Source organism: Vicugna pacos, chromosome 5 (assembly GCF_048564905.1).
Source record: "Vicugna pacos chromosome 5, VicPac4, whole genome shotgun sequence".
Lineage (NCBI taxonomy): Eukaryota > Metazoa > Chordata > Mammalia > Artiodactyla > Camelidae > Vicugna > Vicugna pacos.
Window position 1 is genome coordinate 68,199,345 of NC_132991.1, and position 27,832 is coordinate 68,227,176.

General features: G+C 34.0%; 1 protein-coding gene across 8 annotated transcripts in view; it reads right to left on the bottom strand.

Moving 5' to 3' along the window:
• The window catches only part of ABI2 (abl interactor 2), a 101,208-nt gene that overhangs the window by 39,111 nt on the left and 34,265 nt on the right, over nt 1-27,832 (bottom strand). For all 8 annotated transcript variants that reach the window (XM_072961420.1, XM_072961418.1, XM_072961421.1 and 5 more), the window contains exon 2: nt 6,022-6,189. In XM_072961420.1, coding sequence (XP_072817521.1) covers nt 6,022-6,189 — 168 coding nt within the window. The remainder of the gene's footprint in view (nt 1-6,021; nt 6,190-27,832) is intronic.

Genomic DNA, 27,832 nt, shown 5'->3' on the forward strand with positions numbered 1-27,832 from the left:
TGTTGAGGGGGGCTGTCCTGAGCACTGCAGGGTGTAGAGAAGCATCCAAGTAGACACCTGTAGTACTTCCTACCTCAAGGTTGCAACAACCAAAAATGTCTGACATTGCCAACTGTCCCCTTGGGGGTAAAACTCCCAATTGAGAACCAATACTACAGAAGAAGGACTGATCAATTTGTTACATTATTCACTCTTAAATATGAATTGTTTTCAAACTTTTAGAAGAGTTGACTCAAGATTAATGCCTCTAGTGACTGCCTAAGTATAGATATTTGGAGTCATTAATTTCTTTAAAATTATCTATAATAAAAGTAATATATGGCTAAGAAAATCAAAGGGTATAATTTGTATTCTTGTCATCCTAATTCCACAGTGGGTTGAACTGTAGGAGTTCCTATGGACAGAATCAAATATACCTTCAGAAAATAGCTATGATTTTACTGGAAGTCTGAGTAACAATGGAGAACAATAAATCTATTCCATAAATAAGGAGGAGAAAGTCTAGTCCAGAAGATTCTGAAGTTTTCAGAAATCACCTACTTCAAATTTTTCAAAGATTTCTCTTGTGGAAAGTACAATTATATTCAATTTTGATGAAAGCAATACAATGAATGCCCTCCATATACCTAACATCTGGCTTCGACGCTCATCAACTCAGAGCCAATGGTCAGTTTTAAAAGAACTTTTATAAAGCTCCTATAACATTTTAAAATATGACTTCTATGTTTTTCCTAAATCAAACGCATAGCTTTCAGTAATCACCATTGCCTTTGCCTTCACAACATTCTTCTCCATTACAATGCTAAGATCTGTTAAGTTAAATTTTGGAAGTACAAGTTCAACACTGATTTTTAGTTTGAATTTTAACAGTAAAAGTATTTCAAATTTATCCTGGATTTCTAAAGTTACTAGTTACATGACAATAAACTTAACTCTTATTTAGAAGAGGCCTCAATAACAGCACTCACCTGTGGCAAGTGAAAAATGCTTTTAGCTGGCAAAGACCAAAACTAACGCAAGTACACTGCTATTAATACTATTATTGTCTGCTACCTGTTAACCAAAAAACATACCAAGTAATATAGCTGCAACTGTGCAGGACTTCAACATCTGTTCTCCCACAGTTCCTTGTTAATTTGTTTCTCCATCCTTCTCACAGCTATTGCCAAGCTGCTCTCACATGCTGCAGGCTCCCCCCATGACACTTCAGCCACACAGCACCAAACCCAGGCTCCTCTAGGACACCTCATCACCTTGACTTCTAGCTCCTTTGCAAGCCTGAGCCCCACTCCCACACCTCCATCATGGATCCAAGCACACGCTCAGGCCACAGCAGATGACAGGAAGGTTCTGTACAAAGTATTTTGTTTTAGGATTATCCATGCACTGTTGTTTCCCATTACCACAGATAAATGAGAGTAGACTGTGCGGGATATCACTACCTCAGTTAGCTGCTCATCAGCGTGGGAAAACATCTGCAATCAAACAGTTACAATGGATTAACTCAACTAAGTTGGGTGTTTTTAACTTACTAATAAAAAATGGAGACATGTTTAAGGTTTCAAATAAGCATTTAATTATTTAAATTACAAATATGCTTTAAACTATCCATCTTTCATAAAACAAATTCGTTATTAACAAACTGAATGGGTAATTTTCAGTTATCATTTTTTATAAAATGATATTAACCATGTATGTGTAATTAATTAGGAACTGCATAAATCCAACTTTCTATGCATATTTACATACTGATAACCATTAGTGGGATTTCCTTAATTTAAAATTGAGAATTTTTAAACAAGTCTTTGAATATAAAGTTTTTAAACAAAAAATTACCCTGTATGGTGAGCTTCTCAGGGTTTAGACCTTCCACTGCCTTTCTGCAGATAACCCTTAAGAAGAATTACTTCCATTCCTATATTACTTTACTAGTATGCCTTTCTATCTCCTTTACTTGCTACCTGCTGACTACAACACCCAGCCCAGTAAGTTCTAGTCAGCTCTTGGGAGAGTGGGAGAAACACTAATTTTTAAGTTCTTTATGTTGCTTTTTGACCTCTCGATCTTCTTCTAAGCCATGATGAACTGAACACAGACAGTATTGATTGTTTTTAGTAGTTCAGAGAAGAATTTGTCTACAAATTCCTAAGAATTTTAATTTGAAAAATGTTCTACAAACCTTTTTTTTTTTTAACTTAACAGAAATGAACACAAAGCCATGGACATGGTAAACAGCATTCAGCCTTACACATAATGCCATGGTGACTTAAAAGTAGCTGTGTGCTGCTTATACAAGTATCCAATAAAATTAAATGTTTGCTCTGACAACTACATATTCTTGAAAAATATTTAACATTAATTTAACTCCATTCTCAGCTTCAAAATTAAAATTTTCATTTAGGTTTTTAAAATATGCTTTCAAAGAATTGACAGGATAACAGCAATAAAGCTAGAAGTAGAATTTCTTTAAAATTTAACATCCTTAATGTAGTTAAGCTTATCCACATCAAGAACCTATCCTAATACTGCTTTATGGGTATGGTGAGTGTGATGTAAATCAGTACACCACTTAACACTATACTGTCTCTTTAGCACACACAAAAAAGTGTCTAATACTAAATATTAACAATCAACTCTATCTTGTTTTTCCAAAGCATTTGGCATTGAAAGAATGGGTTATTACTTTGTTTTATTGAACTATTTCTTCCTGATACATAGTTGGTAGAGTCAATGGAATTCCCATCCTCAGATTCAAAATGAAAGTAATTTGGAAGTAGTTCAGTTATATCAGAATGATAGAGGGCTGAGATCAGTGGGGTACAGACTGAAGTAAATAGCAAAGCCAGCAGAATAGAAAGAAGAAAAAAAGCAAAAACAAATCAAGTTCATTTGTGAGAATCTTACAATTGAGAGAATTAAGAATTCAAAATGGAAGACAGCTCATAAATCACCTCACCAGTCTTATTTTACAGGTGAGAAAACTGAAGTTCAAATAAGTCAAACATCACACGTGTCATCAGAAGAGCCAGAGTAAAATCTAGATCCGGTCTCCTCCCCCTCCCAATCCTCTCCACTAAAATGGAGATAAGAGCTAGAGCACTAGGAGGCTGAAAAGTGGTAAGGTTCTTACCTTAGGAGACAGGAAACAGATACTGATGAGGAAAGAAAACGAATACCTCAGGTATCTAGTATTGACTGGTCCTGAATCACTCTACCAGACAATCCTTGACAAATCTTGACACCTACCATTCCAATATATATGTGATCTCATCTTTGACCTGACTGAACCTCCCCTCCATTTCTCTGCTTCTTCAATCCCATCTTTTCCCCAAATTCTGCCAACCTAGTGTTTTTTGCCCAAATTGGGGAAAAAAAAAAACTGGTCTCAAGACATCTTAAGAACCTTCTGACACCTTCTAAAAAATAATGTTTTTAACAAAGCATAATAATAAAATTTTTACCAAACGTTTGAAAACCAGTATTTTAGAGCAAGAGCTTAAAAACTACAGCCTACATGCCAAAACTGGCCCGCAGCCTGCTTTTTATGTGGCACACAAGTTAAGACTGCTTTTCACAATTTTAAACTGCTATTTAAAAACATCCAGCACAAAGAACAATGAGACTGAAACCACATGTGGCCCATAAAGCCTAAAGTACTGACTAGCCCTTTACAAAAAAGTTTGCTGATACTTGTTTTAGAATATTTAGTAAGTATTTGCTTTATAAGTAGAAAACATTTTCTCTTATTCCATAGAATATTTCATTAGAGAATCAGATTGACTTTTAAAGCAAAGGACTCTACCTGTACATTAAACATAACTGAAAAAAAATTCAATCCTTAAGGCAAATACTAAAAGATATGTAAACTGTTTAAAAATTTACTCTTATTTCTTAGAAATAGCCTCCATCAGCCCATTTCTTCTACTCAGCTCCTCATCCAACATACCAGGATATATTTTGTACAAACTTAACAGCTGTAGAGGTACAGATCACTTGCCTTTCAAAGTACTGCCCTCTAGACACTCAGCTTCAAATGAAGAAGGTTCAACATATTCCTGACAGCTCTGACTCAGTCCCCTATTATTTCTGACCTACCAATCTTTATCCATTCATCTCTCCCATTTTTTATTTATTCTATTAGAATAGTGTTAAAAGTTAGTATTAATTAGGCCATACTAATTAAACATAAATTTATGTGATACTCAAAAAGAAAATGGTCTCATTAACTGAACACATATACTTACAACTTTGAGTAAACTTAATTACATTCCTCCTTAAGGTTGCTACCCTTTTCTACCAAAGAACTCCAGAATTCTAATCAGAATACAGATGATTACTTTTCACTGGCATTTGCTTATCATCATCATCCACCCACACAATCTCTCCTACTTTCTCTTACTAATAAAAAGTTGTCCATTCTTTTTAGGAACTCTAATAAATTAATTTCTCTTCTGCATTTGTACTTTTCTTCTTAATTTATTTTTTGGGTTCTTTGCCAAGACTTCAAATACGCAGTAATTTTAAGACTCTCAAGTATAAACCTCAAAATCCTGTATCACATTAGCAATTTGTCAACATCCCTTCTTCTGAAGAAAACCAAGTTCATCTATTTCATCACTTGAAATGCCACCGATTATTTCCTCTAGGAAGTCCTTTCAGAATAAAAATTACATCTCACTCATTTAAACTCACCAATACTCTTTGTTTTTATTTTTATTTTTTTTTTTTAGTTTAAGACATAGCACTCCAACAAGCAATAAATTATATGATGTCTACAGAATTTTATATGGGGTGTGAAGAAACCCTCATAGTGTGAAATTCAGATTTAAGATTAAATAATACTAGATTTCAAGAAGTCCCTCTGAATGGTCTGATGAATATTCAAATAACAAAAATATAAGGGGTAGACCTTGTATATCTGATTCAATTATGTGAACTATATTTTATTTAATTATATATGTTAAACTTCAGACTTTGAAAAGTAATGGGTTCGTCAATTTCAGAAGAGTTCCAAATTTTCACAGATACGTGAAAAAATATAACATGCACATTTTAAAACTCTTTTTATCCCAGAACGGTTCTAATCATTTAGTTCTAAAAAGAGTTTTGAATACTACCAAGTTACTCAAATGACAAGAGAGCTAAAATAGAAAAGCTCCAAAGTTCTCATCAAAGAGAAGCAGGTAGATCAAAACCTTTTAATGTTTTAAAAAATGTATTTTGCAATTATAAATTGGTTTTTCACTGCTGTAACATTTTAAGTGGCCCCCAAATATAGGAATGGTCATGAAAACTATGACATATACATGCAACATTATTCAGCCACTGAAAATATTTATGAAGAGCTTATAACATCATGGGAAGATGTCTGTTTTAATAGTAAGTTAAAAGAACAGAACTCAACATTCTATATATAATATAATCCCAGCTAAATTTTTTAAATTATTTACAAGAAAGAAGTACTAGAAGGAAATACACCAAAACACTAACAGGAAAAATTTGAGTAGTGGGGAAAGGGTTTGTTTTTCTCTTTTTTCCTCTTTTTGTATATATTTATGACCATGATGTTTATAATGGGAAAAGTATAACATTAATTTTTTTAAGCTGTATACAAAGACAATCTTATAAGGTCACTTAGGTTAATCTTTCACATTACTGAGGTAACAGAAAATAACATTTAAATAAGTCATCAAGCTGTCATATTTATACTTTTTAAAAGATACAGAACTGTTAACATTTGGTAAAAGTTGAAAGAAATCAGACAGATTTTCTCCTCAGAGCTGACTATCTTAACTTGACAATTGAGTTTTAATGAAACCATTAAAGTTTACTTCTCTATCAAAATCACAGAGAAGATAATCACTTAGAAGAAAAAAATCAAAACACAACCTAATAACGAGTTTCTATTTTCCAAATCCTACATTTGAGTTAAGTCACATAATAGAGGCTGCCAGCATTACAGACTGTCTGCGTTTATTATGTGTTTCTCATAGGCAAAATAGGGAAATAGTGTGGTCTCACTTGTGAAATATGATTGATTGAAGACTCCATCCTTCGCAGTTGGGATGCCTGGATATCCAGCATCTGCAGGACATTGTTGGCCAAGGTATTTATCAGATAGGCAACACTCGCTAAGGACTGGGTAGTATAGGCTTTGGTTTCTTCCAGGGCTCGCTGCTTATCTGCTGACTAGGAAAGAAAACAAAGAATCATTACTTCAAAGATAATCCATTCTTTCCATCTAATCTTCAAAAATACTCATCAAAACCATTATGTTGCTGAACCTACACACACTAGTTTAAAATGTTCTGAAAACTAATTATCAGTATTCTTATCAACCCAACAACTAAATTACTGACTTTGTGTTCACTAATATTTTCACATTGAACAGATACTTCTTTGTACATAGGCAAATAAAATCCTGAAGCCATTGCTTAAAAAATGAGATCCAATAGATATTTTGAGCAATGGCAGCAAGTATATAGCTTCTCAAGGTCACTTACTGATTGGAAAGGTAGCACTGAATTTGAATCTATTTCTCGAGTACTTTTTTCCACTTTCTTGAGTCCTCTTTTCCTTCCACTCAAACATGTGAAATGTAGCTATAAAATAATGTCTGATTAAAGCAGTAATATCAAAATGATAATAATGATAAGTATAAATGATAAATTAAATAAAATGGTAATAATCATGATAAATAATGATAAATTAAGATTAAAAATAACAAAAGGACTCTTTCCTCCCAAGCACCTTAATTGTTATAACCCTATGGAACATACATTGCCATATATCATAAACCCCACATAAAAAAACAGTGAGTACACAGTAAAAAGTGGTTAACTGATTATTTCCAAGGTCACAAAACAAAGTACATATTCTATGCTGCTAACTGCTGAACACCATTTTCCTGCCCTAGTTCTATAGAAAGGCTCTGGTTCAGTAGAAAGTACACAGAAACCTTTTACCTTAACAGTCAGCTCTACTACTACAATGTGTCAACTTAAACAAGAGTCACAGTTCCTCATTCCATACCTACAAAGCAGAGGACATAAACCTCTGTATCAACCATTCTAAGTAACTGTGAACATCAAATAAGATAATGAATGTAAAATCACTTTCTAAACTATAAATCACTATATCTAACAACTGTTATTATCTCTTTGAGTAGTCATTATTGTTCAAAGTCCACTATGTCCCAGTCTCCCCTCTCCCACACAGCACAGGACTCAGAATCAACAATCCTAGATGTAAGTTTTTCCAGGGTGAGCAAAATTCTTTTCCAGAAGCAGTTAAAATAATCAATACTGCTTTAACTTGAAAAGAGTTAAGAATCACTGTATTAGCTTTTCATTCCTTTTCCATTCTAATCTTTAGTAATCTCAGTCTTATCAACACTAAAATTAGCAAGAGTTGAAACCAAATTTGGTTGGAGATAAATACTCTTAAAAATCACCATATAGACGTTCAGATTATGGTTGTGCACATGAGGACCTTGGAAGTCACCACTACATTTAAACAAGTAAAAAACTGAACAGACTTTTAAAAAAAATCAACTCCTCTCAAATTTACAGTAGAAAACAGTAAGTCAACAACAGTTGTCACATATTACTCTAAATCAGAGTATTTATTATAGAGACTAACCCAAAACTTAAAAACTTATTTGTCAGTATGCTTCAAAGGATCAAGGAGAGGGATGGATATCTGAATAGACAGAATTATTTTCAATGCATCCTTTTTATATAAACAGTATTTGAGATATTTTGAAAAAATTTTTATTAATATAATTCAACTCTCAAATCACTTCATGCCTATGCCTTTAGTCCCAGTGTATATGTAAAATCATGTGGCTGATTGTTGTTGCATCAAAGATACGAGAGGCCTATCTACTTTTGTATCTACTTTTCCATGGAAGATTAAGGACACTGTAATGTAAAAGTCATATAGAAAATCTAAATGGAGGTGCTGTTTGTGGTTGACTGATAACATTTATGTAAGTTACCATGAAGTAGTGTTCAGGGCATTATTCTTTTGCATTAAAATAGGAAAGAGGAACATTATGAATTTTATTTAAAAAATTATTATACCGATTGCTCTTTAAGGGAAAAAAACCTGGCAGTCCATTAAAATCCTGATGTATTTTCATAACAGCAATAGTTAGAAGTCATGAATATTAGTTGATATGGTTGAAATACAGAATTCACATGTATTAGAGAAATGTATAGCTAACTCTTCTCTGAACAGGCATAAATTTATAATATATCCACATTTACTAAATAACAAGCCTCAGCCTTGAAAATCATAAATAGCACAACTCTCAGACCATTATATTGGAAGAACAATAATGCTTCTTGATTGTCTATACTCTGTAGTTTGACAAGGGAACAAATGGAGGATTTTGAAGTGTATAATAGTATATGAACTTGATATATTTTACTTAATAAAATGGAATGGTTTTTAATGTGTTTAAAAAAAAAAAAAGAGAAAAGCTCTTCTTTGATCCCTAAAAGAGGAGAGGACAAGGGAAAGTTCACAGATGTTAAGATCATGTAGAATATCCAAAAGAACTGACTGAAAAACTCCTGGAACTAATACAAGATTATAGCAGCAGTGTAGGACACAAGGTTAATACAGAAAAGTCAGTTGTTTTCCTACACACCAGCAATGAGCAAGTGAAATTTGACATTACCAGTTTCAGATTTATAAATGTTAGTCACTATATTAAAATAGATTTTAAAAAATGTTTCTGCTGTATAGCAAAAGGAACTGTGTTCAATATTTTGTGATAACCTTTAATGGAAAAAATATGAAAACAAATATATGTATGTATATGCATGACTGGGACACTGTGCTGTACACCAGAAATTGACACACTGTAACTGACAGTACTTAAAAAAAAAAATCACAGTATCATTTACATTAGAACCCCCCAAAATGAAACACTTAGGTATAAATCTAACAGAATGTGTATAAGATCTATATGAGGAAAACCACAAAACTCTGATGAATGAAATCAAAGTAATAAATAAATGAAGAGACAGTCCATGTCCGTGGATAGAAAGCTGCAATACTGTCAAGATGTCAGTTATTCTTAACTTAAAATATAGATTCAATGATTCCCAAACAAATTCCAGGAAATTATTTTGTGGATACCAAGAAGCTGATTCTAAAATTTACAAGGAGAGGCAAAAGACCCAAAATAGTCAACACAATGTTGAAGGACAACAACAAAGTTGGGAGATTAACACTACTTGACTTCAAGATTCACTATAAAACCACAGCATTCAAGACAATGTGGTACTGGTGAAAGAATAAACAAAAAGATCAATGGAACAGAATAGAAAGCCCAGAAGCAGACCCATACAAATATAGTCAACTGACCTTTGACAAAGAAACAAAGGTTATATAATGGAGCAAAGACAGTCTTTTTAACAAATAGTGCTGAACAACTGGACATCCATACACAAAAAATGGATCTAGAAACAGACTTTATGCTCTTCACAAAAATTAATTCAAAATGGATCACAGTCCTCACAATCCAGAGCACTGACACCATCAAATGCTGGAGAGGATGTGGAACAACAGGAATTCTCATCCATTGCTAGTGGGAATGCAAAATGGTACAGCCACTTTGGAAGACAGTTTAGCTGCTTCCTACAAAACTAAGCATACTCTTTTAACATTTATTTGATCCAGCACTTACATTCCTTGGTATTTATTCAAAGGAGCTGGAAACCTTTGTCCACACAAAAACCTATACACAAATGTTTATAATAGCTTTATTCATAATTGCCAAAAACTTAAAAGCAACCATGATATCCTTCAGTAGGAGAATGGATAAATAAACTGTGGTTGTATCAAACAATGGAATACTATTTAGCACTAAAAAGAAATGAGTTATCGAACCGTGAAAAGACACAGAGGAAGCTTAAATGCAAATTACTAAGTGACCAATCTAAAAAGGCTACATAGTGTATGGTTTCAACTATGTGACATCCTTGAAGAGGCAAGACTGTGAAGGCTGTTAAAAGATCAGCGGTTCCAGAATTGGCAGAGGGGAAAATGAAATGGTAGTGCACAGCTGACTTTAGGGCAGTGAAATCCTCTGTATGATGATACCACAATGTTGGATTATGTCATTATATATAGAATATACAACACCAAGAGTGAACCTAAAGTAAACTATGGACTTTGGGTGATAACAATGTGTCAATGTAGGCTCACGAATTATAACAAATGTATCACTTTAGTGGGAGGATGTTGTAATCTCTGTACCTTCCTTTCTTGTGAACCTAAAATTTACAACTGTTGATACAAACAAAAGAGGTTAAAAATTATACTGCCATTAATTTGTTAGCTCACTCAAGATAACCCTTGCCTCCCTCTCTCTTCTATGTCTATTGGTATTTGCTAGTTACATTTTCATGTGTTTGTAGATCTTTTCATCTTTACGTAATATACTGAAACCCACTTCAACTTCTTCAAGAAAGGTTAGATAAAAGATTAGAAGATGAAGTTTCCTACACTTCTCTCATTGTCCCACCTCTGCTACCTCCGAATTTCTGTCAGCTATACCAATACTCTAAAAACATCAAACTTGGCAAAATAAATATTTCTCTCAGTCTCCATAACTAAATGTTCTGTACTATATCAATGAAATTATTTTAAAGGCTGAAAACCCCAAAACAACTGATAACAGGATCATGCAAATCTGAATGACTACGGAAATACACAGTATGACTGAAACCTGGAGAAGAAAATGTAATCCTATGACACAAAATCTAGGCTTTTAGATGAACCTATCTTGAACATTAAATTCAAACAAATTATCTTTTATTGCATTCCATTATTTGCTCAAAATTGTCATCCTTTCTTCCTTTCTTCCTTCCTTTTTCTTTTTTACTGTTCTCAGGATAGTAATGTGTTTCCAATGACCACCAAGCATACCCAGCTTCTTGAAGCTGCTATTACAGTAAACTTGCTTACTTCTTGAAGACATCCTGTCTAAAACTCTGGCTTCCTGTTCTACTTTTGAGTGACTGCTTCCTAGGCCTGCTGCACAGTAATCATTCTAAGAATTATTTTCATAATTATTTCTCTGTTAAAGTAGTGCGGCCTTGACTCTCATATCTTCCTCTTTGATGGGTCACTTTTTGGTTTTGCACATCCTCAAGGAATCTTTTATAGAGAGGAGAGAGGAACATTTTCTCAGGCTTTATGTGTCTACATGTCATTATTTTGTCTTTAAATGTGATCGATAACTTAACTGCATAGAATTCTATGTTCAACATTTTTCTCTCAGAACTTCAAAGGCATTGAAAATTGCATCACTAGTTCTAGCACCCATTACTTCTGAAAAAAATTTTGATGCATATCAGATTCTTATTCCTTTCCATATCGCCTCCTTCATTTTTTCCCTAGTCTGTAGATTCTTTCTGTAACCTCTTTTTATTACCAGTATTTAAAGACTTCAATAGTCTATGTACAATATGGGTATTTTTCTTGCATTTCAGTTTGATATTCTATGCTATCTTTCAATTAAAAAAACTAATGTCTTTCTCCAGCTCAGGAAAATTTCCTTCAGAAAATTAAAAAACTTATTTCCTCTCCTCTGTTCTCTCTCTTCTTTGATTCTGGGATTTCTCTTAGAAATTTAATTTCCTGAATCAATCTTTTATGTATCTGAATGTTTATATTACATTTTCTTCTCTTGCCTTTGCTCTGAATTCTGGATGATTTCTTCCATGAGTTTCTTTCCAGATAGATGTCTATTTAAAAATTTGGTCTATAGCTTTAAATCCAAATAAATCTTTCTTGTCCTTAGATTTAATAAATTTCTTAATTTATTAAAAACTTTAAAATTATACTACCATTAAAATTATATATTTATATAAAATTAGAATTATGCTTATAAATTATACCATAAATGGAAAGTTGAAAGAATTTAACATAGATACTCTAAAGTAACAAAATCTCAATCCTATTCTAGCTTACGTTTGTCAAAATTTTTCACACTAGAATAGCCTAAGCAGATTATTCAAGTAAGAGTCATGGATTTTAGGATTTTTAATGTATCAGATGGCATCTATTTAAGAATAACTATGAGTAATGCTAGATCACTGGTTTCCAAACAAAAGTTCATGTTATTCTCCAGGAACCAGAACTTCTCTTTCATAATTTATTTTTGTATGTTTTTAATTTCTACAGTAATCTACTTACAAAATTGTGTCAACTGAAAAAAAAAAAAGCACAACAAAAAGCTGAGAGTTTATGTTTAATTCAGGGACTTTACTGAAGACAGCCTCTCAGCTCTGAGGAACTATTCGAAGAGGTAAGAGAGGAAGCAGGATATATAGGAGTTTTTGATAAAAATTAAGATACACACACACACACACACACACACGCAGTTGAACATCAAAAGATTACTGCTAATCGCAAAAAACCGACATCTCAAGTTATTGATTTTAGTACTTTTCTATGTATAGGAAGATACAGAAGTCTGGGATCACTGAAATTATTCCTTTGATATGCGTCTTAAATATCTAGGGCCAGTATCCTGTTTTTCTCCATCCTGAATTCCCCTCAGGGTTCACTGGTCATGGAGTGGCTGCAGTAGCCGATGGCTTGGCAGTGGCAACATTTATTGTTTACTAGAATGGTAGGCAATATTCTTTATCCACGGTATAAAAATTAACAATAGTAACATTATATAATATGGATCCTCTGAAATTACCAAATAACTAACAAAGTGAATTCAGCTATGCTCTGGGGATCAACTGTGTTAGGCCCAAGTTATGCTACTTTAATTGAAGGGCAAGTTAATGTGATAAAAGAGACAAACTTAATATATAAATAATGTATTCACACCAAATGATGACCAAATATACATTACACTGTACTGTATAAACAAACTAAAGTTTTGGGGTTTTTTTTTCTTTTAACAGTTTTATTATGGTATGATTCCTGTACAGTAAACTACACGTATTTCAGATGTACAGTTTGATGAATTTTGATAGAGGTATACACCAATGAAACCACCACACAATCAAGACAGCTAACATTTCCATTATGTTCCAAGAGGTAGAAATTTTGAATTCCCAATTCATCCCTTCCCACTCCCTTTATCCCCTGGTAACCATAAGCTTGTTCTCTACGTCTGCAAGTTATGTCTTGTAGATAAGCTCGTTTGTGTCTTTTTTTTTTTTTAGATTCCATGTATAAGCGATATCATATGGTATTTTTCTTTCTCTTTCTGACTTACTTCACTTAGCATGACAATCTCCAGGTCCATCCATATTGCTGCAAATGGCATTATTTTATTCTTTTTTATGGCTGAGTAGTATTCCAAGTTTTTAAAAAGGGTTTGCAATTGCTTAAATAGCTTAAAAGAGGGAGACCTGAGTCATCCCAAGGAACCCTCACAGTACAGGTCCACAAGTATACTCCTCAAAAGAATCCGGAAATTGAACACCCATCTTCAAATTTCAAAGACAACTGAGTTTTGACAAGTATCATTGATGACATTACTGTTTCTCACTTAAATTTTTGTTAATTTAGTAATTTTGTTGTATTTATAAATTTATTTCAAATTTATAAATATTACATGAGCTTTTATCAAATGTGATTTATATCTAATTTTATGTTTGAACATTAAATAACATTAAAAAAATAAATTAAGTCAACACAGGTAGTAAGATTTTTTCTTTCTATTTAAAAGAGTTCTGTCCACTACTCAAGTCTAAGAGTTACTATGACAGTTTATACCTAAATGTGACAGTTTTTATCCAAATACAGTCCTGCAAACATTAAGACAACAGCCCCAGAAAACAGGTAGAATGAGAGACAAATATATTTTTGATCTTGGTCCCACAGCATTAAGATTTCATTCAATAAATCAGAAATACACAGATTTATGATACTCATTCTTGAACAAAATTCATAGATAGGTTGCCAATTATTTTCATTAACAGAAGAAACAAAAATCTGGTCACCATATACTCTATAAAATGAAAATGACAGAAGGAAATTCTGAAGATGAATGTTACCAATGAAAGAACTGTGTGGCCAAGTTTACAAAAAAAAAAATGTCAAGTTGTTATTCACTGTAACATGTGAGAAGTTACATATGAACAAGACACTGTGCTCAGAGCTGAAGAACTTAAAACATTGTACCTACTCCCAGGGATCTATTATAAGATTCAGTTAAATTACTAAAGTAAATTTTAAAAGGTGACTAAAAATAAACTATAGTGAAAGGATAACGAGATGGGCAGTATGAAGAAAATGGCAGGTTGAAAACAGAGTTAATGATGTCAAATGCCTTGACAGATTTTTAACCAAGAAGAAAAAAAGTTGAATTAACAACTATACATAGCTGATTCAGAAAAATAAAAGTAATTCCCATAGATTATATTTGTGTACATCTTTTTAATCAGCTAAAGCATTTCATAACAAGCATTAAGTAAATGTGTAAAAATCTTCAAGTAAAAATGTCAGGAACTTTCTACATCATTACTACTTAAAACTAATAACCAAAACAGGTCTATAAGGAGGATATGAGTAATTTTTATCATATGATAAATACCCTATACCCAACCTCTCTGTATAAATAACCACACATGTAATTTTTTTTAATTTGTGAAAAGCATATTCTCTGTTGGCTTCCAAGTTCTAAGTTATGAGATTGTAATACTGAAATCAGAACTTACACATAAATCTAAGTAATATTTTCTTAGTCATTAATTTTATCCCCAGCCTATTATGAAAGGGCATCTTTGGGAGAGAAGCTATCTTTATCATCTTCTCTATCAGATCCTCTGCCACTTGGAGTGTTAAAAAAAACACATTTTCAAATGTATGGCAGCTATCCCTAAAATCCTTCAATATAGCAATTTTAGAACTACTTCAGCATTTGATCAACAATATTCTGATACACCTGAGTCTGACACTTTATAATATTCTCTGGCTTTATCAGGCCACAGTTCCTCCTAAAGAAAAAAATTCCATTCCAAAGACTTCAATATTTTGTTTTAATGTAAGTTCCACTACATTTACAACTCTAAATTTACCTTAGAAAAATAATCAAATAAGAAAAAAACAAAAACAAGGATGTTCACTGACACAGCTAACAGTAAAAAAGAAAAAAAACCATGAGGCATTAAATAATACATTCATACATTACATTTATGCAATAACAAAAATAGTGTTGCTATGTATTACTGATATGGAAAAATATCTACAAAATAACTAATTGAAAAAGAGCTAGTTACACAACATTGTAAAATGATTACAAATGAATAAAAAATGTTAAAAAAAAAAAGAGCTGTTACAAAGCATCTTAACACAATCACCCCAATTCTGTAGGTGCCTGAGTATAAATGTAAGTACAAGAAAAAAGTCAGAAAAAATAAACCACAAAATGTTAACATTCCACTTTACTTGAAATTTATAGTTTAATCAGACTCAGGCTCTCAAAACAGACCTTGGTTTTTCACCTTTGTGCCACTGCCTATTTTCTTCACCTGTAACCCATTAACTTCACCAATAACCCATCCCTTACTTTGTCAAAGAAATCATCTCTGATAGTGATAATCATTTCTTACTGAAAATTTCCACAGCATTTTGCTATCAGATTTACAGCACATACTATATAGTATGTATATTTCATGGACCCAAACTCACACGCCCCCTAGTGGTGAGACACTGAGGTTGAGTATTATGCCTTACATATCTTCACATCACATTACACACAGGAGATACATATTATCTGTTCAGTGCATCCACAAAAAGTTTCCAGAGAATCAAAGTTACTTCTATCACCCAGTGGGCGGAGGAATGGGGAGGAAGAAGTGATATAAGGAATAGTTCTCTGATCTCCAGAAGCTATAGTACACACTCATACCTTACTGTGTACCCCTAATAAGAAAATTTAAATTTGTTTTTCAATTTGATGTTCTAGGATTCACACTGAGAAATACAAAGAATAAGAACCTTTCACCCTCTGGAGCAGCTCAAGACTGTGGTACTACTACCACTAAGTTACTACCATTACTTATTTTTCCTTTTCACTTCTACTAAATAAGACCATACATTTGGTAGAGATATAACTGTATATATAATAGGGAAAAGGCAGGAAGAGTATAACAGTATTTAGGGAGGATGAATGTTGATATGCAGGAGAGAATTCTCCTCTACAGATCACACCCTTGTGATCTGTCTCTTTCTCTTCTCCAGCAGTAAATTCCTCACTCAGTCTAGTCCAGGTACTACACTACCTGGAAAATGTGTAATTATTTTTGCTCTGGGTATAAACTATTACATTAGGAAAGCACAGGTACTTAGTTCTCATTCAATCAGTTATCTCAAGTATTAAACAATCTCTTTTAGACCTGCCATGATTAATTTAATCATTTCATTTCAATAAACCTTTACTAACTGAATGTATATTACATGACAGTCATTGTGCTATGTACTAGAATATGAAAATGAAACATTCTCTGCACTCAAGAAGAAGCTTTCAGTCCAATAGAGAGAAAGGCATATAAACAGAAAATGTCAATGCAGAATGGTCAGGGATATGAATGGCATCCAAGAAGGAACACTATCTTAGTTGTCCATCCAAATGAAGTCTCACAGAATGGAGTCAGTCCTGCCAAACAAGTGAGAGCAAACAGTCTGAAAAAAGGGCACAGAGGCATGAAAAAGATTCTAAAAATCTTTTTTAAAACATGTAAGTTTGACCACTTGTTGGAAGCAACAAAATGTCCTTCAACGGGTGAATGGATAAACAAATCGTGGTATATTATACAAAGGAATATTATTCAGCAATAAAAGGAAATGAGCTATTAAGCCATTAAAAAGATATAGAGGAACCATAAGTGCATATTGCTAAGTGAAAGAAGCCAATCTGAAAAGGCTACAAACTATATGATTCCAACTACATGACTTTCTGGAAAAGGGAAAATTATGGAGACAGGAAAAAGATCAGTGGTTGTTAGGAGTTTGAGGGAAGGGAAAGAGGGATAAATAGGTGGAGCCCAGGAGATTTTCAGGGCAGTGAAACTATTCCGAGTAATACCGTAACGGTAGATATATGTCACTATGCACTTGTTGAAACCCACGAATGTACAACATCCAGAGTAAACCCTAATGTAAACTGCAGACTTTAGTTAATAGTTACCAACATTGGTTCATAAGTTGCAATAATGTACCACACTCGTGCAAGATGTTAATAAAAGCGGCAACTTGGGAGGAGGGGTTTAGGGGTATATGTGAAGTCTGTACTTTCATTTTTCTGTAAAACTAAAACTGGTCTAAAATAAAAAACCAACAATCAATAGAGTTAAAGACATATAAATCTGTGTGTGTTTTAAAGAATATGTTTTAAATAAAAACACGAAGGTGGAACAAGGAAATTCATGGAAGAAAATTAAAGTAAGTAATAAATAAGAAAAAATCATTAGCCAAACTAGCAAAACATAGTTTCATTCCTAGTGTCTGGAATCAGTCATATATGGGCTTTGCCACTTACTAGCTGTGTCACCATGAGCAAGGAAGGTTTTAAACCTTTCTAATCATTTGTCTCTCAAAGTATAGTCTACTGACTAACATCAGTACTATCTAGAACCTCCTTCCATGAAATGCAGAACCCTGGGCCCAATCCTGGAATTACTAATTTAAAATCTGCATTTTAACAAGATTCCTAGGTGATTCATACATATGTTAATATTTGAGAAGTCTGTTTTCTTATCTCTAAGATGGAGATGAGATTTGTATTTAACTCAAAAGACTGTTAAAATTAAGTAAGGTAAAACACATAAATACTTAACCACCACCAAAAACTTGATACATGCTCACTGTTATTAGTATAGCAATTACTGAAGCAGAGTAAATTTTAAAATATAAATTTTTGCAGGTTAAATTAGCAAAGATTTTTTTAACATATTGATCAAGATTGGTTAGGATAAAATAAGACAGAATACCACCCACAACTGGTTACCATGTATCTGAGGTATAGTCTTTCTGGAAAGCAACCCAGCAACATATACCCAAATGTCTTTAAAATGTTCATAGTCTCTGACCCACTTCTGGGAAACTATGATAAAGAATTAAAGAGAAATGCAGACAAAAACTTTTGTTCACAGATGTTCTCTGCCCACTTACGTCTGTAACAGCAGGCTATGAACTTCACAGGTATAACTGTAAATTAACTGAATCTTTCCTCCAACCCATGCTATGTTGGGTCGGTCTCCTTTCCCTCTTCTGGACTGTATCACCAGCAGACTTTGTAGCTTGCCTAATAACCCAAGTATTAAAATAGTTTCATTTTCAAATACTAAAAAGTTCAATTCAGCCTATATCAGAATTTCAATTTTCCTCAAATTCCCCAGCTCTAGCCTAAACTGAAAATTCCACACATCTTCCATTACTCTTCTGCCTTGCTTTTCCCCTCTTCCTCTCCACCTCACTATGTTACTTCTAGTTCATTCGTCCAGGATCTGAAGAGCATGGCAGAGGAAAACAAGAAGAGCAATGAGAGGGAAAGTGCAAGGTCTTGCCTGATTACTGCATACCAATCTGGCGTCAGTGTTCTTTGTTAACAGCCAGTTTTGACCCTCTTTCTTGTGAAGCACTTTATGGGTTCCACAGAGACCTCCTTAACGTGGGTGATGCATTCTCCCGTGAACACTCCAGACTATCGTCTTACCTTAGAAGGCACAAACCACACAGCCTCTTTATGATAGCAACGCCTCTCCAAAGCAGGCAGTTTTCTTGGGCAAGATTCTTGTTAAGACCAGCTATCTTCTGCTCTACTTATTTAGACCACGGAGCAAGCGGGTATTTTTGCCCCTCCAAACTCTAGAAATACTAGGTCCCCCACTACAGCCTCCTCTCTTTGCTCCACTTGAGTGGAATTCAACCTTCAGATTTTTAGTCAGGCAACAATTTTCACACCCACATCATACTGGAGCCAGGACCCACCCAGATCTCTCTTCCTGTGCACAGCTCGAGCATTTCTACAGATCAGCAAAACAAAGGATGAACTCTCAGTTCTCCTTTTTAGCAGACAATCCCATTTCTATGACTGATTATCATAAGCCTCTCCTGATTTATGTGGAGATAAAGGAGAAGCACAGTACTTCTATGATGCTTTTGTAAGAAATCTTCATTCATTTACATACATATGTAAATGATGGATATGTATCCATATAAGTGTATATTCATGAATACACACGAAATAAGAAGATGAACAGCAGTCTCCTCTTCTGGCAGGTCCTATATGAGAAACCTCACACCCTTTATTAAAATATGGAGGTAATTGTTAAATACTGTCCTCATGTTTGAAGCCTCAACTATAACTCCAAGACAACAGAACAAGTCTCATTTAATATCCTGTTACACAAATAATTAGAAATCACATAAATGTCCAACAACAAAGTAAGAGTTAAATAAATCTGGCATAGCTATATCCTAAAATATTTAGCATTAAAAACTGCTTATGAACAATCTTTATAGTGTAAAGAATGGAAAACTATTTAAAATAAAGTAAAACCCAAAATAACACACCCATCACAACATGACTTTGATTATAATACAACTATCTCCAGGTAGTTGCAACATGGCCTTGAATTGTATGAAATATTTTTAAACTTCATGTAATTTTAAACTTTTTAAACTTTTAATGTTTAAACTTTATGTCATTATTAGTAAGGTTTCACTGTATCTGAACCATGTAAAATGTATGTATGTAATGTTATAGTACATGTATGTATATAAAATTATGTGTTACTTACTAATAAATAGAAGAAAATATATAATTACGTATTATATATTAGTCATTATTAGAAGGAAATAAATATTCCTAGTTTTATAAGTAATGAGACTACAGGTAAATTTTAATTTTATTCTTTATACTTTTCCATTTTCTGTTATATGTTCCTCTTTTAATTAAGAATACTTTTCAATAATCATCTTTCATACTTACATGAAAACAAGAACAATATCACATTTTGGATGCCACATTATCTGTATCTTCACATATATCTTTTAGTACAAAAGTTAGTCTTTGCCACAATTATGGAACTGGAATAGCTGGGATACTGTTACCACAATCAAGACCACAGGAATTGTGTCATTCAGTGTCCAGCATACAAATAAACTAGAAACATATTACCATGATGATGAACTGCAGAGCTCTTTTCTTTCTAAATTGATCTGACAAAAGCAGAACCCATTAGAAACATTTCCTCTGACCAACATTATTTTTAGCTACATCTCCTAAGGATTCATGAAGGACCACAGAGGAAGTAATAATTCTTCACTGGCCTCCTCAGTAACACAGTGGAATCACTCAAAATTTCTATACTTACTAATTTAGCACAGACATAGTTTTGTAAAAAGATACTCCCTCGCTCAATAAATGATGCTGCAATAACCGAGGACACAGTTCAATCAAGGTGAAGGGATAAGGAATGTCTATGTTAATGGCTCTTTTAAATTCCTGTATGTGCATGCAGCGGTCATTTTTTAAAGCAGTAATAAAAGACTGCCTCACTGAAATTAGGCTCATTCCTTGTCCGTTTTTACTGTCATGCAGCACAATAGGCTCTACCTTTCTGTTTGCTTTAGGGTTTTCATTCTGCTTTCCTTTGTATTTCAGCTCTGTCATATTCTATTCTATCTCCTGGCAGAAAAAAAAAAATCCTATCAGCAAACAGAATTATAGAGAATATTATCTCTTTCTCATTCAGTATCCATTACTGTTCTTCTGGTAACAGAACTCGGCATTCGGGTGGGGAATTCAGCTCCTGCCAGCTGACTTCCATCCTCCCTCCACCTCTCCTGTACCATAGGTATGGACACAAGATCCCAAGCTTACTGAAAGTACACCAATTCTTTGGACGTTGACTGATTTAGAGAAGAACACTGATTCAAGTCAAGCTGATAAGAGCCTCCTCCGGAACTTTTCTAGAAGGTTGGAAAGTATTATTTAGCAAGTGTTGCTGCAGTGGCCGTAGAACAAGTTCTGACCTCCCTTCAAGACACTATGCTTTAGGGAGCCCAGCTGACGGCAGCCACCAGGCACACCTTTAGAGATGGTGCTCATGCTGAGTCACACATCTCCTAAGAAATGTATTTTTCATGAATAATAAAGTATAGCTCATACCTGAAAGCAGTTACCCTGATTTGGGTCCTTTCTGGTCCTTTTCCTGGTTAGATCGTTCTTAGCATTCCTCGCCCCTCCTGCTGAACGGCTCCTTTGGCCTGTTCATACCTCCCTGTGCTGACCATTTCTGTCCTCCATCACCTACGGTGTTCTTCTCACCTCACATTTACAGCTCCTCATCTCTCTTAACCTAAACCAATAAATCGGTTTCCTCTCATCATATTCCATTTCCCTCTTCCAGCCTCTCAAATCATTTTTATCCTCCTATAAATCAGAATCATTGTCATTCATAATCTTCCATGGCAAACAAATCATTATTAAATCACTTAAAAGTTTTCTTAAAAATCCTAACATGAGATAAAGCAACTGTATAGAAAATTTACAAATGCCATAAAATTGCTTCAATTTCTGAATACCTAACTTTATATGCACCAGTACATGTACTATATAGTACAGTGCCAGTATATAAATATAAATATACCATATATTCTATATTGAGAATATAAGCTGTATACTGTTCTAACTATACAGGTGAAAATTTTTAATTCTTTCATATCAAGCAAAGTATGAATTTGGGACCTTTGTAGATTCTACAAAAGAGAGAAACTATGGGCAAAATTTTCTTAAATTTTTCAGTGGACAGAGCTTTAAAAGACCCAAAATATGAAGATGCCTATAAAATTAAGATGTCACTCATAGGAAGTCAAGTGAGATGTACTCAGTGAAAATTCATCTATCAGCTTGAGAATTAGAAGATAAAAAGGCAAATGAGTAAAGGAAAAGTTGAAAAAAAGAAAAAGAAAAAGAATAAGGTTTTTTCAAATTGGCTTTTTGTCACTTGAAGCCAACAAATTCTAAAACACTTCAAAGTGTTACTTTTAACAGCAGTAACATCTTTCCAAAGAAGACATACACATAGCCAATAGGCACATGAAAAGATGCATAACATCGCTAATCATCACAGAAATGCAAATCAAAACCACAATAAGATATCACCCCACATCTGTCAGAACAGCTATCATCAAAAAGACTACAATTAACAATGTTGGTGAGAATGTGGAGAAAAGGAGACCTTTGTGTACTGGGAATGTAAATTGGTGCTGCCACAGAGGAAAAGAATAGAGACATTTTAACAGAAAACAGAACTACAAAAAGGAAAAAAAAATTTAGGAACTCAATTCAAGAGGTCTAAATCTGACTAATAACACAAAAAGAGAAAACAAAGCAAAAACATCACATAATTTTCCAGAGTTAAAGAATGTAAGACTCCACTGAATGTACTCATCAAATGCTTAGTACAGTTAATGAAAAAAGACACAGCAAACAACATCATCATTAGGAATATATGATTCTACAAGCTTCCAGACAAGCAGGGAGAGAAAAAAATACATACAAAAAAAAATTAGTAAGCAAAATGGCACTTGGCTTCACAAAAGCAACACCAAAAGCTAATAGAAAATGAAGAAAACAGAACGCCTTCACAATCTGAGGGAAAATTATTTCCAACCTTTAATTCTATACTTAGTCAAACTACCAACCTAGTGAAGGTTAAGATTTTCAGCACACAAGGTATCAATGTTTTTTTTTTCAACTTTCCATGAATTCTTTCTCAGGAAACACTGGAGGATGTACATCCTCAAAACAGAAAGACAAGAAGTAGGAAGCATGGAATCCAGAAAATAGAATCTACATCACAGAGGCAAAGGAAAATCAAAGATGGATGGCAAAGGAAATTCCTAAGGTGACAGCTGTGTTTGATAATTCATACAATTCACATTGGAGAAGAATGGCAAAGGGCTCCAAGATATATGCCTCCTGAGAGGAGAAACGAAACTGATACTGGGAGACAATTCTCCATAGATCTTTTGCATTCTGTACATTACATGAGCAGAAGCACTAAGCACTGATTGCCTTTCTTCAACTATCTTTTCAAGTATGTTTGTACAGAAAACAGTCTTAGAAGATAAAGAAAAGGCTCTCTCTGGAGCAAAGGGCAGGGATGTTTACTGACATATAAAAGATTCAGGTTCCGTAAATACAAGGTTCCTCCCAATAATGCAATTCACTGCATGTGCAGGTATCACCTTGCTTTCCTCATATCATAGTAAGAATAGGGTTTTGGGGAACAAGTGCAGTGAAAGAAAATGCTGATACTCTGGCTAATGCTATTGCTGTGAGTAACAAACTCCTACATCTCTGACCCAGGAGTCTCATGTCTTCTGCACAGCAACCATAAACCTGTGGCTGGCTAACCCGTTAGGTCCCAGACAGGATTATATTTTAGACCATTCACAGTTCTTGACAACTGATAGAGCACTGATATATTTCAGTATGTTGAGGTAAGATTTATATACCCAGGAGAGAGTTTAGAGATGAATTAGAGATAGATACTTAAGCAACTAAACCAGCCAATAAATGAGGTAACTATTATCCCCACGGAAAACAAAAAATTTGCTTAGGGAAGGAAATAAAATCACAGTCCACTGTATGATTCAGCTGTGAATATTTACACAAATATAATGGACACTGAATAAATCTAAAATTACTAAAAGTATGAAAAGGTGGGAAGAACTGGGAATTTAAGATTTGCAAATATTAACCACTATACATAAAATAAGATTTAAAAATTACTTCTATATAGCACAGGGAACTATATTCAATATCTCACAGTAACCTATAATGAATAAGAATATGAAAAATAATATATGTATGTCCATGTATGACTGAAACATTATGCTGTACACCAGCATATGCTGACACATTGTAACTGACTATACTTTAATTTTGAAAAAAAAAAAAAGAAAGAAAGAAAAGATGGGAAGAAATATAAGAAAGCAAAGTCACCATTCCTCATAATAGAATTACTTAAAACTTTAAAAATAGCAATATGAACATGGACATATGAAGAAAAACATTAGAAAAAACATATAAGACTTCTTAGTGCCTCTAGACAGAGGTAAATCAAAGGGAAAGGGCATACTCTAGGGCTTTTAGGAGAGAACTGGACACTGAATGGAACTGAAATGTTGGAAATAATCAAATCTGTTTCAGTTCAACAATGCAATCACTAGGCACATGTGGCTATGGAGCACCTGAAGGGTACATAGTGGAAATGTAAAACTGACTTTTAAATTGAATTTCAATTAATTTAAATTTCAGTAACATATAAGATTGATATGCAAAATCAACTGAACTTTTATACAACAGCAGTAAATAATCCAAAAAATGAAACTAAGAAATCAACTCCATTTACAATAGGATCATAAACAAACAAACAAATAAATACTTAGAACTATCATTTTAAAAACAGAAAGGTAAGACTTAGACACTGAAAACTACAAAACATTATTAAAATAAAGAAGAATTAATTAAGTAGATAGCCATCCCATGTTCACTGATCAGAAGACTTAATATAATTAAGATGGCTCCCCAAATAAGATGACTCCCCAAGTTTATCTATAGATTCAACAAAATAACAATCATAATCTGAGCAGTCGTTTTGGCAGAAACTAACAAGGGATCCAAAAATTCATATGGAAATTTATGGGATGCAGAGTAGCTGAAATAATCTTAAAAAAGAACAAAATTGAAGGACATATGTCACAACTTCAAAACTACAAAAGTACAATAATCAAGACTCTGTGTGAGTGGTGTATGGACAGACATGAATCAATGGATTAGAACTGAAAGTCCAAGACATAAAACAACACATTTATGGGCAATTAATTTTTAAGAAAAGTGTAGAGGCAATTCAATGGGGAAAGAAAAATCATCTCAAGAAACAATTCTGAGACAAATATCCACATGCAAGGAATAAATTGGGACCCCTACTTCATAACATATCAAAAATTATCTCAAAATAGATCAAAGATCTAAATGTAAAAGTTAAAACTATAACTCCTAGGGGGAAATAAACGAGTAAATATTTGTGAACCTCGATTAGGCAGTATCTTCTGAGATATAACACCTAAAGCACACACAAAAAAGAAAAACTAGGTATGTTGGACTTCATTAAAATTAAAATCTTGTACATCAAAGGATACTACCAAGAAAAGAAAACTCATAGATGCAAGACAATACAGTCATCCCTCAATATGAGGAAGGGACTAGTTCCACAACTCCCTGCATATATCAAAACCACCTGATGCTCAGGTCCCTTATATAAAATGGCATAATATAGTCAGTCCTCCATATCAGTGGGTTCTGCATCCTTGAATTCTGTATCCCCAGGTTCAATCAATTTGATCAGCAATTGGTTGAATCTACAGATACAGAATCTGTGGATGGAGGGTGAATGTATTTGCAAATGATGCATCTGATAAGATACTCATATCAAAAATATATGAAGAATTCTTGCAATTAAAAAATGAGAAGTAAATTTCTAGTCAAGATGGTGGAGTAGTAGGACCGTGAGCTTGCTCCTCTCACAATTAAAACAAAAATACAACGAGTCGCCAGAAAACTATCAAAGAGACTGAAGCCTAGCAAAAAAGATCTTCTTCAACTGGAAACATAAAGAGGGAACCTAACCAGAGGAAGGGTGTGCTCGTGATATAACTGGGACCCATGACCCCTGAGTGGAGGACCCCAAACTGGAGAATAATTAAATTGCAGAGGCCCTCCCCTATAGGAGTAAGCGTTCTGGGCACCACGTCAGGTTCCCCAGTCAGGGTTCCATCACTGGGAAGAGACCCCAGAACAGCTGGTTTTAAAGGCCAGAGGGGCTTAACTGCAGGAACTCCAAAGGACTGGGAGAAACAGACTTTACTCTCTTGGAAAGAGTACACAGAAACTCACATGCTCCGGGACCAAGAACAGAGGCAGGGATTTCACAGGAACCTGGGACAGACCTGCCTGCTGGTTCTGAAAGGTCTCCTGGGGAGGTGGGGGACTGCTGTGGTCGACCTGGGACATAAAAGCTGGTGGTGAACGTTTGGGGAGTGTTCATCTACATGAGCTTTCCTGGAGGCTGACATCACACCTGGGTCATTAGTCCCAAGACCCACCTCCACCCAACACTTTGCAGGCTTAACGGCTGGGAAGTCTCAGGCCAAATAACATACTAGGTGGTAACATAGCTCCACTCATCACCAGACTCTTTCTTGGGTAGATTGCCTATTCCATGTAAATGGAAACCAAAAGAAAGCTGGGGTAGCAATATTTATATCAGACAAAATAGATTTTGAAATAAAGACTGTTATAAGAGACAAAGGACACTACATAAAGCTCAAGGGATTAATCTAAGAAGATATGACAACTGTAAATATATATGCAGCCAACATAGGAGCACCTCAATATATAAGGCAACTGTTAACAAACATAAAAGGAAAAATTGACAATAACACAATATACTGGGGGAACTTAACACCTCACTTACATTAATGGACAAATCATCCAGACACATAATCAATAAGGAAATATGCATTAGACCAGATGGACTTAACTGATACATACAGAACATCTGAAAGCAGCAGAATACATATTCTTCTCAAGTGTACATGGAACATTCCCCAGAATCAACCACATGCTAGCCCACAAGGCAAGCCTCAGTAAATTTAAGAAAACTGAAATCATATCTGGCATCTTTTCTGACCACAATACTATGAGATTAGAAATCAACTACAAGAAAAAAACTGGAAAAACCAAAAATCATGTGGAAGCTAAACAATATGTTATTAAATAACCAAGAGATCATTGAAGAAATCAAAGAGGAAATCAAGTTTTACTTCTGAGACAAATAAAAATGAAAACATGACAAACCAAAACCTCTGAGACACAGCAAAAGCAGTTCTAAGAGGGAAATTTATGGCAATACAAGCTTACCTCAGGAAACAAGAAAAATCTCAACTAAACAACCTAAACTTACACCTAAAGCAACTAGAGAAAGAAGAACAAACAAAACCCAAAGTCAGTAGAAGGAAAGAAATCATAAAGATTAGAGGAGAAATAAATGAAATAGAAACTAAAAATCAATAGAAAAGATCAATGAAACTAAAAGCCAGTTCTTTGAAAAGATAAACAAAATTGAAAAACCTTTAGTCAGATTTATCAAGAAAAAAAGAGAAAATGTTTGGGGGGGAAAAAAAAGAAAAGAAAAAAAAGGGAGAGAGTCCAAATTAATAAAATCAAAAATGAAGAAGGAGAAGTTACAAACAACACCACCAAAATACAAGGGATCATAACAGGCTACTATGAGCAACTATACGCCAACAAAAAGGACAACCTAGAAGAAATGGACAATTTCTTAGAAAGGTACAATTTGCCCAGACTGACCCAGAAATAGACAGAAAACATGAATAGATCAAGTACCAGTACTGAAATCGAATCAGTAATTAAAAAACTCCCAACAAACAAAAGTCCAGGACCAGATGGCTTCACAGGTAAATTCAACCAAACATTTAGAGAAGAGTTAACACCTCCTTCTGAAACCATTCCAAACAACTGTAGACAAAGAAACATTTCGGAACTCATTCTATGGGGTCACCATCACTCTGATACCAAAACTAGACAAAGACGGCACAAAAAAAGAAAATATAGATGCAAAAGTCCTCAAGAAAGTATTAGAAAATCAACTCCAACAATGCATTAAAATGATCATATACTATGATCAAGTGGGAAATGATCAAGGATTTTACAATATCCACAAATCAATTAATGTGATACACCACA